The sequence below is a fragment of the Ciconia boyciana genome, chromosome 1 (genome assembly GCF_034638445.1).
Source record: "Ciconia boyciana chromosome 1, ASM3463844v1, whole genome shotgun sequence".
Lineage (NCBI taxonomy): Eukaryota > Metazoa > Chordata > Aves > Ciconiiformes > Ciconiidae > Ciconia > Ciconia boyciana.
In genome coordinates this window covers 87,636,331-87,652,336 of record NC_132934.1, presented here as the reverse complement: position 1 = coordinate 87,652,336, position 16,006 = coordinate 87,636,331, and the positions used below count along the sequence as shown (strand labels likewise).

Below are 16,006 nucleotides of genomic sequence, written 5' to 3'. Positions count from 1 at the left end.
GACGTTACACTTACAAGATGGAGAACTGAACCCTGGTAGTCAGTGATTCTGAAAAGAACAATGGATCATATTGGATAATGAGCTTAACCTAAGCTTGCAGCCAACTTCTGTGGCAGAGTCTGCAAAGACATCTTGGATATTTACGCACCAAAGTATCAAGCAGAAATTAAAATGTGGTACAATCTCTGCAAACAGCTTTGCTGGAACAGTGCTACTGGAATATCCAGTGCTTGTAGTTTCACCACCACAAAAAGATATTGAAACAAAGAAATTTTCAGAAAACAGTCACCAAAAACCAAACCAACCACCACAGAAATACCCCCATAATGAGAACTCAGAGCTTATTTCATTTGCTCAACAAAAGCTTAAGCTATGGTCTGTAAGCAGCTATTGGAAAAAACAGCGAGCTTACTAATTGAGTAGACAATGAAACAAAAGCAAATACCTGGACCCAAAGCTAGTCAATATTGTACAGTAAAGGTACATACTTTCATGTTAGGATTAACTGAAAATCTATTTGTTAACATGATTAATATTTCATCATCCTAAATCTTCAAAGCAAGATTATATGTCTAAAATACATCCCTGTTCAAAGACAAGTTATGGACCTCATGTGGAAATTACTGAATCAAATGCTTGTTCTGTGCTTTACGCTGATCCCTTTGGACCTTAAAGAATATTCATCTACTCTGTAAGGAACTTAGAGAACAAATTATAATTTTCTCTGTAGAGAACAAACTGTAATTTCCACTCACACTTTATCTCCAGGAGAAACAAGCATGAACTCTCCATCTCTAAAGAAATCTTTTAAACAAGGCTTCTTGAATTCCTCAATACACAGAAAAACATTAACCCATTAGAGATCAAAATGCATTATGCCACCAGCTGTGGTTAAATGTATCATTTCCAGAAAAAGAAAAATACAATACTTGCTTAGACATCTTAACACATACTAGGTAGAAAGGGACCGTTGTGCAAAACTGCCAAACACTACATTTCCTCTAAAGGCTTTCTTACAGGATAGCTCTGTTCCTTTCTGGGGAAGGAAAAAAAAAAAACAAAACCAAAACAAACCAACTCAAACAAACAAAAACCAAACAAACAAGAAACCCAAAACCAAACAAAAAATAAACCAACCCCACAAATCACACACACACACACAAACACCCTAACACCATTCTTAATGTTTACCTGCTCCTGTACATCTTCAAACTCTGAACTAAGCAGCTCTATGAAGATGGGGACAGCTCCTGCCTGGATCACTATTCGAGTCTGAAGGGAATTTCCCGAGGCAATATTTGTCAGCACCCATGCAGCTTCAAACTGGAAAACAAAATACAAAAAAGTTTACTAGGAGCCTTCTGTGCCACACCAAAAATGAAGACTAAATGTCTTTTAAAGACAGAAAGAATTGGTGTAGGGAAAGCATGAGATATTACGAACACAGACAATTTGCAAAGTAAGAATCAGAATCATACAGTTAAGAGTTATTGATATCACTTGAAATCAAAATTTGCAGAAGTTCCTTATGAGAACAAGATCAGGTTTGCTGTGGCTTTTCAAATATTATTTTTTGCTATGCAATATTACCTTTGGTCTGTTCTACTGCTAAAGTATAGGTTCTTACTGGCTAAGAACCTATACACAAAAAAGGAGTCTTCCCACAAGACAACCGATACCTGCATTCACTGAATCAGCAATGATATTCCTGAAGATGCACGAAGAGACACTATGAGCATTGTTTGACAAAACTTCACGGATATAAAGCAAATAAAAGCCATTTAAAAAAAACAAACAAAAATAAAAAAACAGGAAAGAAGATTTAAAAAAAAAAACTGTGATCACAATCTGGTAGAACTCTGCAACTACAGCAAAGTACTCCTCTCCAACTCTGGTGATCAGTATTGCTGCCAAGAGTTATTAGTGTATGATGTTTTTATTCAAGACTAAGCAAAACTGAGATCCTGAATTAACACTTCACATCTTTTGATTTAACTGCTTTTGTAATTTATTTTTCTTTTAATCTCAGTGTGCAAAAGCATTAACTTTTTAAGCTGAAATGCAAATTTTAACACTACCTGATACAGACCTCAGAAAATATAGATTCTAGTGGTAGATTCCTGCATCCTTTTCAGTGCAAAAATTATTACACTACAGTAGCAAATTTAAATCCTATCAGATACATTCAGAATCTAGAGAACAAAAAGACTGCTAAAAGCTGAATGAAAAGGCAAAAATCAACAAACAAGAAAAATGGAAAGTTGTATGCTATAAATGACAGATTTGGACATTACTAATTATTTTTATTAAACTGATGTTGATCTGCCAGTATTCCAGTGAAAATCCTGATATACTTTCCAAGACTAGCTATCTCTGAAGAACGGCAAGGAATTATATTTAGGATTTAAACATAAAAGCAACTCCTGCTAAGGAGACACACAGAATCCTGAAATAGGCCTGAAATAAGAACTCAACAATCAAGCCTAGGCTTATAAGGCTTTTAATTTTTAAGTGTTAATAATTATTAAGATGTCAGTTTAAAAAATACAATTAAACCTGCCCTCCTGACCAACTAAAGGAGAAATTATCTTCTGGTAAGATGTGATGAGAATAAATTCCAAAATATTCCAAATACATCAGAAGTAGATTCCAAAATACATCACTGTAATACACAATGAGTATGGGTTGCAACAAAGCAGAAACACACAATGTCAAAACAGCAAGATTCATCATTAATTAACTAGAAGCAAAACATTCAGGCCAGAGCTTAAGGCCAACATAAAATGTACTTGCTTTCCTGTAATTTTACTTTCTCCAAAGTGAGTATCCAGTGTTTTGTGATACAGTATAATAGGATTATTAGTCATCTTTCAACCACAGAGGTTTCTTACTCATATTTTAGAACTTGCGCTTTGGCTTCCTAATGGATGCCATCAGGCTGAACTATTCACAACTCAGAGACTCACTCTCTCTCCAGTCATATACCCATAACAGAGAAGAAACATTATGTATAAGCAGATTAATCAGATTTAAGACCAAATACCAGGTACTTCTCCTTGCTCAAATCTGTACTTCAACTATTTATAAAATAAGTTTTTATTATGAGCTAATCATAAGATCTCCACATCTTTTGTGGAATGAAGTTCTGTTAAACTGAGCTCTTCCCAACATCTAACTAGAATCAAGGGCAAATTAGATGATGCCCTTGTGTGAGCACCACTTAACATTTCAGATGGTTTAAGTTTCAGAAAGGTTAGCTGAGTGACAGTTTCTCACCTTCCTCTCTGCTGTGGACACCTGATGCTCCAGGATGTATAAACTAAGGAACAGCCACATGCAAATAGCAAAGGATAGAAGAACAAAATACTGTATGATAATTAAAGTTAATTAACAGGAAGAAAATCTCATCCAAGAGATGATCTTGGTATCTGTGTGGTATTGTTCTGTTTTAAGATTTCTCTCTCCATCACAAAAAGATTTTGCAAGAGACAAATTTACTTGTTCACATATGGTTTAAGTGATCATGGAGAAGAGGGGAGCTTTTTTAAGTCTTGAAATCTCTTGAGTGAAAACTGGACAGAGGAATTCCAGGCAAATTAGGCCTTCCTACCACTGGTACCAGAAGTCCAGTTTTTACTGGATATTCCATGGACAACACAAATGGAGCATAAAGTCACATAAAGTTCCAAGCTCACCAACACGGAAGAGTTCCCACATTCAATCCACCATACAAGTAGCTATAGTACCTGAGCAAAAAAATACTTCAGTGTTTCCAGAATGAGTTGAAAATCCTTTCCTTCTACAGCTAGGGTAGAGTCAGTAACACCTAGAATGGGAAGCCCAAAAACTATGCTTGTACCAAGGAACACTTCTGGAAACACTGACAGAGTAAAAACAAATATTAAAGTGAGGTCAAGAGGAACTGCCTAACTGATCACAGCAAAAAGTTCTACTTGAAGACCCTGAACTACCAAGCAGGCAGACAGATTTGGCAAGATGAACGAAAATTAACCAGTTGGAATGGAAGATCAAGAGCAATGTACTCGGGTTTATATTATCAATGCTTTGTTACAAACTCCTTAAGACAAGCTAGGCATTTTCAACTTTGACTGATTTTTGCTCTTTCCGTGTAAAAATCAATACATGTTATACCAGTAAGGCCACAAGAATTTGACTCAGTCTACGATTGCTTTTGAAGTTTTTTAAACTAGAGATGTATCTGTATTTGATGAAGTATTCTCTACCCTTATTTTCCCTTCCTATTCAAATATGTCCTTCAAATATTAGGAGCTTGTTCCCCTTTATCTGCCTGTCCTAGGCTTCCATGCTAGAGGCCCTATAAGTAATAAAAGGCATTAAATTTTTTTAATATCAGATTGTTTACAAACTTTCTACTGGAGGTGCAAACCACTAAATTGGCTTAAATTTGATACATACGCTTAAGTACTGCCCACAGACTCCTCAAAAGTAGCTAACAGACCTTTGGAATTCTGTGGATATCAATTTGAAATGTAATTCTTATAAATGATACCTTTTCTCTAATGTGTAAGAAAAAAAAAGTATCAGATTTTTTCATATCTCCACTCACCAAAATTTGTATTTCACATGGCATTAACAAACTTGTTGCCTTACGCATTTTGAAAGACTATTGATTCTAACCTATATATTGTATTTAATGATTACCTGTTAACATTTTTTTTCTTTTACTAGAGGATTCGTTTTCTTTCATTTTCTACTAGCCCAGAAGAAAAAACTCTAACCAGAAAAAAAGGACAGCCAGAAATGAAACAAAGCTCCAAGAAGCAAGTCCAAGACAAATTAACCACCATGGTAGCAGACACAATTTAGTTTTTCAAACCAAAGCAAGTAAGTTTCAAGGTTTCTATGTTTATCATTATGGATTGCAATTCTAATTCTAAACTTTTTTTAATGTAATGAAAAATTTAAGTCATAATTCTAAAGATTTAAAACTGTCTTCAATTAGTACAAAAAAGACAAACACTAAAGTTTAGTTTAATAGCTTTTCATCTGGTGAGGTCCAAATTTCAAACTCTCTTTTTATTACATGAGAAAGTGTAAAGACCCCATCCTAGCCATCACACAACATAACTGAGATGTCTCTCTCTCTCTCCCCTGTTCCCATCAGAGGTCTTGCTAGAAACCCTGAAGATAAAATAGCTTTTTTATCCTAGTGAAGAGAAAGAGAGGAAGTACAGATAATTAAGCAAATCACGGATTATGTTCTACCTAATTTGCATCACCAAATGCCTTCATAATATAGGAAGATAGTTATGTTTGTATTTGTATACCTGTAATGTACAGTTTTCTTTTCGTTTGAGGAACTCCACAAACCTGGCCACCACTCCTGGTGTGCTTATGACTTCATCTATTGGGGGATTTGGTTCTATTTAAAATAAAAAGCAAAGTTAGATATTTATTTATTTGTCAGGAAATTCTGAAGTTACAGCATCAAAATTATATCCAATGACATACCGACTCCTTTTTTCTGAAAATGTATTCTTTTTCTGCAATACTGCTTTACCTATACTAAAAGGCAATGGATTCATATGTCACTAAAAGTGAATTTTGAGGTAATGAGGTAATACAATTCAAAACACTAAGGCACTCAGTAATTTAGGCAGACCAACTTCACAGCAGTGGTTCTGCAGTCTGGCATACACACATGCAGAGCTCAGCTTCTGTAAAGCAGCATATTTGAGCCATAGAGACATTGTCTACAATACTTACATTACAGAGCAGAGATGACATCTGCATCATTTAGTAGTTTTATGCATTTCAAGAACAGAAGTGACTATTACATACACCTAGTTGACATTTTCCAAAACAGAGCTTCATCCAGAAATTTCTGTATGAAACTCAGTATTTATTGCTGTCAAAGCAAAAACATATGCCAGGGATGCTTCTACACCTTTCTCCAAGTAATTTCAGCCCTTACCTTTAGAAAGAAGCTTTCGGAATTTCTGGGTGGCTGAAAGCTGCTGTTCTGGACTATTGGAGAAAATCATCTCAATCATATCAGAGGTGATGACTGCACTCTAGGATTCAGGTGGGGGAGACAGAATGAGAGTGATAGAGAGCAAGAGGGAGAAGAAAATCTGGGATTAGTGGTAAAAAGAATACAACATTTGCTAAACTGGTATCAATTTTATCTCTTATTGAGTAAAAACCTAGATAAGACCAGTATGGACAACAAATGAGTCATCATATATGTACGTCTACATAATCTGCATCATTAAGTGTAGTCTTTCTTCTCTGGAAGCCAAAATTCAAATTTTACTCAAGCTATGGCAAGAAAATTACTCTTCAGAACCTCTCCCCTTTTTTTCCATCTCCTCTAAAATAAATGTAAAATTGTGAGCTTCAACAAAAGGTAGTTTAAACTGGAATAGCAATTACTGTTATGCAATAACACCACTTTGACTATGCTGTTGTTTAGATTTCTGCAACACATACATTTTGAGTCATTCTCTTACACCAAAATGTACAGGACCTTTCATTTTTAGAAAAGTTGACAAACCTAATGCTTGTCATTATAATCAAATAGAGTATTAAATTTTCCATAATACTGACAGTTTCCATTAATACAGCCAAATTAGATCAGCAACCTTTCTTATGCCAGGTAAAATCTGACATTCTGTTCATCACACATGTAAACCTATGTAAAGAAGCATAAGGAAAGTCAGATTTTTTTCTTCCACTTCTTGTGATCTAAATCCTTAGATAGATCTGATTCAAACCCTTAGATGGACAGGGAGACAGATGACAGTGCTGAAAATACTTAAATTTGTCTGTAACAGCTAACAGCTCCAAATGTTAAAACCCTGAAATTAATGATATTTAAAATAGTAAACTGTATAATGGTAGTATCTATCTCAATTAGATAGGCTCCTTTCCTTACTTTTTACTATCTATTTCTTTCATATAAGCTTCCACACAAATAATTAAATGGTATTGAGAACTTGTCTGACATCTAAAGACTATCTTGAAGAGTAAAACAATATATTCCATTAGTGATCTACCACATTGTTTATAGGCATTTCTCAGTGATTTCCAAGGCTGGTATAACCACCAACAGAAAACAATCCCAGCCTGATTTCTATGAAAACATCATTTGCATACTCTGAATACAAACACAAGTGTGAAGATCAGTGGTCAGACTCCTAAGTAAAGACTGCACTTTCCTTAAACCTCTGTGTTACAGCCCGAATCCCTTACCATTTTTCTTTCCAGGGAGAGGGCTGTGTTAAAGAAACAGGGAGAAAGCAGAAGAGTCTAATTTCCACTAAAAGTTTTTTCTGTAGAATGAAATTCCAGCTTGGAAAGGAGTTTAAGGACACATGCAGATAGATAAGCTAGGTCTAGCTGTGTTTCCAACATCCTGGCTAAAAATGGTGCCACTTGAAAGTCCACTAACAAAGATTTCCACTGAGCCCCTTTTTACTTTATAAATTGCAATAACACATTGCCAGGTTTGTATTTTCATGTTTCAAGCATTATGAATTTCAGATTAAAAAACCCCAACAAGTCTGGGCAACAGTTGATAAAATCACCCATAATGGTGAACATCAAAACCAGGAAGCAATAAGCCTGCCTGGAACAATGACATTTTATTTAATTTTCTTGAAAGCATATCCACTGAGTAACCACTCACTCTATCCATAACATTTTTCTCTCATGTAATCTGTTTCAGGGCAGTTCACTGAGACAGGTGTTTAAGAGCTGTCCATAAGCTCTTTGAATGCCGTTTTCCACATTTTTCTGGAATTCCATTCCCCTCAAGTCACTGCACAACTGGCCTGCTCAGTTTCAACAAACACTGTATTCCTTTCTCATCACTTACAGAAGTCATCTCCATGTTGTTCATCTGAGCCTCATGGAAGCCACCATCTGACATCACTTCCTCCTCTGCTTCTTCCTCAGCTGTTGCAACATTTCGGCGCTTAAACAACTAGAGAGAAAGTATTTAATATATATCATTTAGCAAATATATACACAGCATGTGTATATATGTATGTACACCATGTTAGGCTGCAATAAAAACGACATACAATATCACTGGAAAGAAGCTAGTATACTGGCTACAGGTCAACTCCAGACAGTAAATGGAGAAAGTTTAGTCATGGAATAAATGAAAAGAGCAACGTGCTAGAACACTGGTTCCCAACATTTCTGGAAAATCCTCACTGATATTCCCTTCTCTTCTTCACTGTCCCCCTCCATCTACGAGCTATCACTAGCTTCCAGACAATTGCTTTCCTGCAACTGAGTGGCAGAGGATGCTGGGGCTCAAAGACCTGAAAAATTGCTGTGTATAACAGATCTTGTAGAACACCTGCAGAGGCTGGGGTAATTGAGTTACTGTGCCAGAGAGGGCTTTGAAGGATGATCACATGGGATTGGTCTAAAGAAATTATACTGGGATGAACAGAATTTCATTGCTACCACTTAGAGAAGGTATCCAGTTTGAGATGTCATGAGGAGAGCTAGAGAGGCTACAGCTTCTCCCCTTAATCCAGCTGTCTCATTGAAAGAAACATTAGCAGTGACAAGATGGGTTTAGGGGTGCTGCTTGGCCTGTTGAGTTCAGGAAACAAGACTCCAGCATCAAGCTGTGTCAGATTTACACCACTAAAACCAGGCAAGACAGAGACGTGACACAGACCCACTGTTACTCTTCTCTCCAGAGAAGATGGGGAGGAAACAATATGCAAAACTGCTAAGTCTATAGCAGCCCTAGGTCAGTGATAGGAATCCTTGTGGAATGCTATTCCTTCTAAGCTACTGTATGATGTGCCCACTCAAGCTCAACAAACGTGCTCAAATACAAACTTAAATGAAAATTTATACGTTGGCAAGTTATGTGAAAATTCAGAGGCCAGAGGTTGTTTTTGTGGGGCTGTTCAGCTTTAAAAAACCCCATAAAAACAAAAAACAGGGAATTTAAACAAACTTCAATGACCTATGTGCCAAATACATAAAAGAGAAGAACCTGCACAAGGTCTGAAATTGTAGAGCTGCAGATTCTGCTTGCAGCTCCACTTCTGTTCCACTGTTAGTCCAGTTAGGACTAACAATTTTCGTTACCAGAAGGAAATACTGCCACATACTTTATTTAGCCAACCTGTGGTAATCAGGTCCAATGGAGGTCAGAGGCACAAATAAGACAGAAAATGACTCATTTTCCTAATTTAGTAACAGTTTTACAAATAAGACTGACGACATTCTGTGCTACCAGTAGTCTGCAAATGCTGCCTGCAGTTACTGAGCAAAATCAACAAGAAGTATTGCAATTCCATCTCAGAACACTCCCCTGACTTTCCTCGAAAGCATGTGGTATTGACACTGTGAAAACAACATTAAATGGAACAGATTACAGACTTGACCTACCATTCCAAACACAAGCATATTACTATCTTCATTCTAACTCCAGAAACCTCAACACTGATGAAAAAGGCTTCATTATAATGAACTATAATTATATTTTGTTTGAAATTGAACCAATCCCTTAAAGCTTCCAATGAACACAACTAAGAACAAAAGGAAGAACTGTTCAGTGCTACCTGTTTTTATCAGAAGACAGGTTTTATCACATCTTGTCACTGCTGCTGTTTCCTGATTAAACCTGCAGAGCACCTGCCACTTTGCAATGTGAATGAAGTAGTAAGAACTAGCAAGACGTGAGCAGGTAGAGAAGCTTTGTTTCCAAGCATTTTTCTCAATCATTTTGGTTAGAACACATACTAAATCCACTACTCAAGGTACCAGCCTTATGGGCACAAACGTAGCATCAACTTTTGTAAATTCATAAGTGAACTGAAACTTAAAGACAGAAAACTGACAAGAATCAGGTCAACAAATTATTTCTTCCCTCAAGAAAATAATTACCACAACTTATAAAGACTTGGTCAGATCTTCTCCTCCTCCTATTCTAGCGGCAATGTTTCCTTCCATTTCACCCCAGCTTGCCACTCTTTGAACAGAGATTAGAGCTACCACAACTCAGGTAGCAAAACCAAACAAACAAAAAACCATCAACAAATAACAAAACAGGAATTCTTCAATCACCTTCAGTGCAATGTCAGACGGCTTTGTTCAAATCACCTTTATTGCCAAGCTGCTCTGGCAAATCTTACACTTGAGTGAATGAGGAGCACTGACTAAGTTTTGTACCACCTGCAGAAGAGGCAGTAAAGTCTGCAAGGGACTCTGATTTCAGACTGACTATGTACAAATCCGGCAGGGCAGAAACAACTAAGAAGAGGGGTGGAAGAAGCAAAGAGCTAGAAACAGTGCAAGATAAGACTGTTTAAGGACTGGTTACAGTTATCACAACTGTAGTACAGTACCTGTTCCTCTCTCTTTTGCTTCCGTAGTTGAAGGCCCTCTTCCTCCCGCCTGCGACGCATCTCATCAGGGTTTAGAGATTTGTTCTTGTAGCTCTTCAGTCGGAAATTCTCTTTTCCTGAGGTTGTCATGGTTCCTTTACAATGCAATTAAAAAGAAGTCAGAAAACAACTACTCTTCAATAACACATCATTTTATATTCTGTCTCCATCTCTTAATCTCTGTAGCCATGCACTTCCACCACTGTCCCCCTAATATCCTGTCACCTAACTTCCAATAACTTAGAAGGCATAAAGCAAAATTTCACACAATTGTCGCTTCGGTGTGCCAGTTCTTCACATCAGAACTGTAGGTTATGTGCTGAGGCTGCAAGGCATGAGTAAGTTAAATATTTTATTAAGAAAGAACAGAGATCTATAAGGCAGCGGATACGGCCTGGGCTAAAAAGAAAGCTGCGCTAATAAATCTTAACATTTTCCCATACAGGGAATTAGCCAAACTAATTATATTCCCCTGTCTTCACTCAAAAGTGAAGCGGTCTTAGCTGCTTTTTAGCTTAATTCACTTTAAGTCAGTACAGGTCCTTTTTTGCACTCCAAATCCACATTAAGTTAATTCAACACAATTCTGTGTTCCTTCTATCCAGACAAGACTTACAAGAAAAACGAAATGGAGAGAGAAATTTTAGGTGAGGATGGTTTAACCACTGAAAATGCTCACTCCTGCAAAGAAAGCACTGCTATTCTTTCCCTCCTCCCCTCCCCCAGCCTCTAATCCTGCCACTGTTTAGGCAGAGGGGCCTTTTTTCAGTCTATGATTTCCAAGTACTGTCTGCCTTACGTAACTCAGTGGATCAGCATTTATAGCTACCCATGATGATTTTCATATGTACAATGCTGCACTTCAGAGTTACTTAGCATAAATCAATAGCTATAAAACTGTGCGGAAAGATTTCCCCGTTCAATCAATGGGCTGTGGATCAGGTCTCTACTCTCAGTGCTCCATTCTGCTGCTACATCTCTCCTTACATCTCCCCTGTAAATCCAAAAAAGGTTGGGAACCAATTCTAAACATCTCAGTATGTCCATGCATCTTCATACAAATGTAGAATCTCCAATATGTTGTGAATATCTGCAACTCTGTAATACAAAATTTAGGAAACTACGCTATATAAAAAGTTACTCTACAAGGCTTTTAAAAGTCTCTTTCAAATGCCCTAACGTGATGTATTAAATATGCTACCTACCTCAAATGCCATAAGCACAGAATCACCAAGTGACAAATGATCTCCTGTGCACTTTTTACTTTAAAATGGAGCAACACAAGTGCATACAGACCTTCAACAGCTTAGGCTTCCTATTTAAAATACATCAAATGTATAATTGCATCTACTATAACCTCCTCTCCTTTCAGTTAGCACAAAGAGTTTTAAGAGATTTAAAAAAAAAGAGGATACCCAAATGTGGTTCTTATTAGAGCCTCTTTTTAAGTTGCTGCTACCTGACAACCATTTATAAGAATACTGATGATCAGAACTGACTTTCACAGAAGACATTTCAGGCATCACTGCAAGCGTTACTGTATTCTGCCAACTGAGAGTTAAAAAACTGTTGAGGGACATAAAACTACTGTATTCAAGATCAGTCACAAATTGCACTGAATGCAACATAAAAACCTGAGCATATACGTAAGTAATTCAGCAGCCTAATTCTGCTGAAAAGGCTCTTCCTGAAATGGCTTTTTTTTAAATAAAGGTCTTACAAAAAGATAAATCTCAGAACGTCAGTAGTTCACTACATCATTCTTACAGCTTAGAGACCCTTTTCCTGTGTTTAGGTGTCTGAGCTTAAAGAGTTCATGTTTCTTGCACTATGCTTGGCAATAACATTTTTTCCTGTTTTTAGTTTAAATTACTACTACCTGTATATTAAACATACAAAATATTTGGGGAACCCTTGGATTTTAACTGTAAAAATAAGTTCAGGCTAACAAATACTCAGAGTACAAAATTTCTTTTGTTTCTAAAACATTTTGAAAGAAATATTTGATATATTTTAGAATTAAGAAAATTGACTCAAACACCAGATGGACAACCATGAGCTAAAAGGACGTGCATAACAGGAAAACAGCTTTGCAGCCACTCTAGTCAATCTGCCCTTGTGCATGAACAAACACGGGCATACGCAACAGCCTCAGAGATCTCAGGCCTTCCGTGACATTATTAATAATTCTCCATTTTTATTTGAAACGTCTTCTCAAACTTACAAAATTACATTTGCTTTTATTTGGGATTTCAGTAGCTCCTGTGATCATTTCACACCTTCACTTTCAATCCCTGCAAGTTCTTAGTTTAAAGAAATCCTTGATAGCAAGCATCTTTATTTCTTATTACACAATTTCACCTCATTTCTACTATGTAGCCCCTCCATCTGATGTTCCAATATTTCTAAACATCAGTGACACCATCCAACTTCATCACCAGCAAGTTTCCTTAGCATATTCTTCCTTATTGTACTTATTTGCCTAGTTTCCCCTCATCTCCCAACTTGCATATTAATTTATTTCCTTAAAGTCAGAAGCAAAATTGAAAGGATTTTCATTTTCCTCTCAGAGCTCTATTTGCCCTCTCCCATTATGCTTTATGTCATCATTTCATTTATGGAAAATACAAGCACAACATTTACCAGTTTCTTATTTGAATTCTCTGACTACCTCAACCCCTCACATTTTTCTCATTCTCTTTATTTTTATAACTTAAGAATTATCTTCTATTTATGACACCCTTCACAAGCTTTAACTGTAGTTTTTGGCTATGCTCATTTCTGACTTTCAAGACAGCTCACTTTGCTGACAAACTCCCTCTTCTATTTTCTGAGTAATCTGTACACTTAAAATCTTTTCAAAATAGTGTATTGTGTACACCAGGAGTAAAGCTTTCCTACAAGGCTTTGACTAAGAAGACAAAATTTCTTCTATTAAAGGTAGAAAAAACTAAGCTCCCTTCACTATTGAGAAGTTACCAAATTCAACTAGTAACGAGTTCAATGAATTATTTCATAGTAGTTCCTCACTGGTAGTAAATAAACAAAATCCTGACACATGCCTGTACTAAATATAAAGTGGATATGTGGTATATAAAGTGGATATGTGGCTAGCTAACCTGTATAACTACTAAATCTAAAGTTATTTTCTAAAAGCAGCTTTTGTAATATCCTCAATATCTCCTAAAAATCAATTTTCTTCATCATTCTTTTACTGGTTCCCCGACTACTGGTGAAAAATTCAATGACCACATCAAGGATTTCATCTAGTCCACATCTACTGCTAGCATCTTTAGACCTATTCAGTGTAAGCACACAAATAATCTTTTTAAGACTGAAAAAAAAATAATCCTACATTAGTTATTACAGTCATCCAAGGATTGTTTCTGTAAGTCTCCTTTTCCATTTTTCAGGATGTAGCCCTTCTCCCAGACTAAATGACAGAAGCAAAACAACTTCAAATTGCCTCTCACTCATCTTCAGCAGCTTTGTTGTGGCTTAACTGTAGATTTTTCAATAGTCACTTTAAATTCACCCATGGCAATTTCTTCATAGCAAATAGCAACCCCTGGATCTTCTTTGCACTATCAAAATTAATGCTACTTCTGGTGAAAATCAGTGGTGGTTGTCATGGAAATGTTCTACCCATCTTTTCTTTCCTAAAGATAGCATAGTATTTTTCCCATTTTCTGGATACTCCCATCTACAGATAAAAACCTCTGGCAGCCTGGTGAGGAGTTTTCATGGTGTATTATTTGGGGTTTTCTGCACCACCACTCAAACCCCATATGACACTTTCTCCTCCTCAGTTTGGCTGCCATGAAAAAATATTCTTTGTAAAACTAAAAACACCATATATTCCTGAATGTCTGCATTTCCCTGAGGAAATGATGATCCCCAAATTTTTCACTGATCAAGACAAGTACCCTACCAAATGTGGATGTGTTCTAAGCACATATTTCTAGGAGAAAGGAAAAGTATTGCATTTCTTCTTGCTCATCAAGTCAAAGAAATTCAGAGGCACTGGGAAACGCAGAGTCATTTACTGCGATGACCTACCTTGTCCGAAGCAATTGTCTAGATAGGAACAAAAATTAACTCCCTGCCTTCTTAAATCAGATATCACTGTCACTAGACTTAAGGGCTTTGCCAGAATGAATGCCATGTGACTAATACTCTAGGATATTCCACAGGCCAGAGGTATCCAGATGTAAAAATAAAGGCCTTACAAATCAAGACCTGCATAATGGTGTATATAACCCAGATAACTGAAACTAAGATTACCAAATACACTGCTGATATTAAAAAGTGTTAGAGACAAACTTTCATTCTTTGGAATTAGGGGTGCAAATAAGAAAAAAAAAAAAGTATTTCAGAAGTGTAGACCTGTACAAGAAATTCTACCTTCCAATGGAAATATATTGAAGAGGAAGAGTTGAAAATGAAGGTGGACAAGGAGGTTGAAGAGAAACGGTGCAAGTGATTAGAAAAAGCGACCTTGAAGATTCATGATCTGACATACTACCAGTCTACGTTTCCTACCAGAGGCAGTTGTCAGGAGGAAAGGACTCATTGGAGGCATAGTTGTGAGTTCTACTGTACCGTCAAACTGCTGTCTCTCCTTTAGATTGCTGCCAGAGAGACAGTGGAAAGATACAAGAGGCGCTGTCAGCCCTGAAAGGACAACCCATGTTGGAAAAGGCACTGTCAAGACAGAACTCCAAGCAGTGAGAGAAGCTGGAATTATTCAAGGTAAGAAATGGTTCAGCTATGCTACAAAACCTTTACTTCCAAGGAGATTTTTGTTTGTTTATTGGCTCTGCCATAGGGCTCTAGAGCTCCTAGAGAATTAAAGTTTCCTCATAATCATGCTTCTTGACACCATGCCAAATACCTACAGCACAGCCTGGACAGATGTTTGAGCAATTCACTGAGCTCTGATTACAGGATGCATCATCTTCTGACACTCTTAGTGAGAGACTAGAAAACCTACCCAATTTTAAAAACTACCCTGAAAGCAGGACTTGGTCATTCATTACTCTCATCAACACACTCCCTACAAATCCAACATTTTAGCCACAAATTTGTGGGGGTTTTTTCCCATGAAGTGTAGATTTTGGAAAGTCCTTCTAATTTGCTTTTTGGCAATTCTAAGGCAACAGGTTCAGGATGCTAACAGAAGTATTTAAACCTTGTGGAAGTAAACTGTCAGCTTTCTTGGAAGTGACAGACAATGAAAGGTCTTCAAAATGAAACCGTGAATAATATAGGGCATAGAATGATAAAAAATACCACCTGGGACTAATACTATTTCCCTGGAAAAACTTCTAGAGCAACCTCCTACATTTGCCATCATCCTAGAGAGATGAAAACACATCCACCAAGTCTCTACACTGTTGACAGTGTTATCTGAGGGGAAAAAAGAAAATAAAGAAAATCAGCAGAGAAATTCTCTCTTCACTGCCACCTCCTGTTGTTTGAAAAACCAGCTCAACCAGATAAACATTTTGGTGAGGCTGTATCTGCTTCTTTTGCAAAATTATTGGACAAAGCATACTGGACTATAGGAGTCTATGGGAATTCCCAGCAGTAGAAACACC

At 36.9% G+C, this 16,006-nt stretch overlaps 1 protein-coding gene across 4 annotated transcripts in view; it reads right to left on the bottom strand.

Moving 5' to 3' along the window:
• The window catches only part of KPNA1 (karyopherin subunit alpha 1), a 71,390-nt gene that overhangs the window by 48,208 nt on the left and 7,176 nt on the right, over nucleotides 1–16,006 (bottom strand). For all 4 annotated transcript variants that reach the window (XM_072880600.1, XM_072880611.1, XM_072880594.1 and 1 more), the window contains exons 2-6: nucleotides 10,368–10,501; nucleotides 7,862–7,969; nucleotides 5,957–6,056; nucleotides 5,310–5,404; nucleotides 1,192–1,323 (exon numbers count right to left, since the gene is read on the bottom strand). In XM_072880600.1, the coding sequence (XP_072736701.1) occupies nucleotides 1,192–1,323; nucleotides 5,310–5,404; nucleotides 5,957–6,056; nucleotides 7,862–7,969; nucleotides 10,368–10,496 (564 nt within the window). In that variant the 5' untranslated portion in view covers nucleotides 10,497–10,501. The remainder of the gene's footprint in view (nucleotides 1–1,191; nucleotides 1,324–5,309; nucleotides 5,405–5,956; nucleotides 6,057–7,861; nucleotides 7,970–10,367; nucleotides 10,502–16,006) is intronic.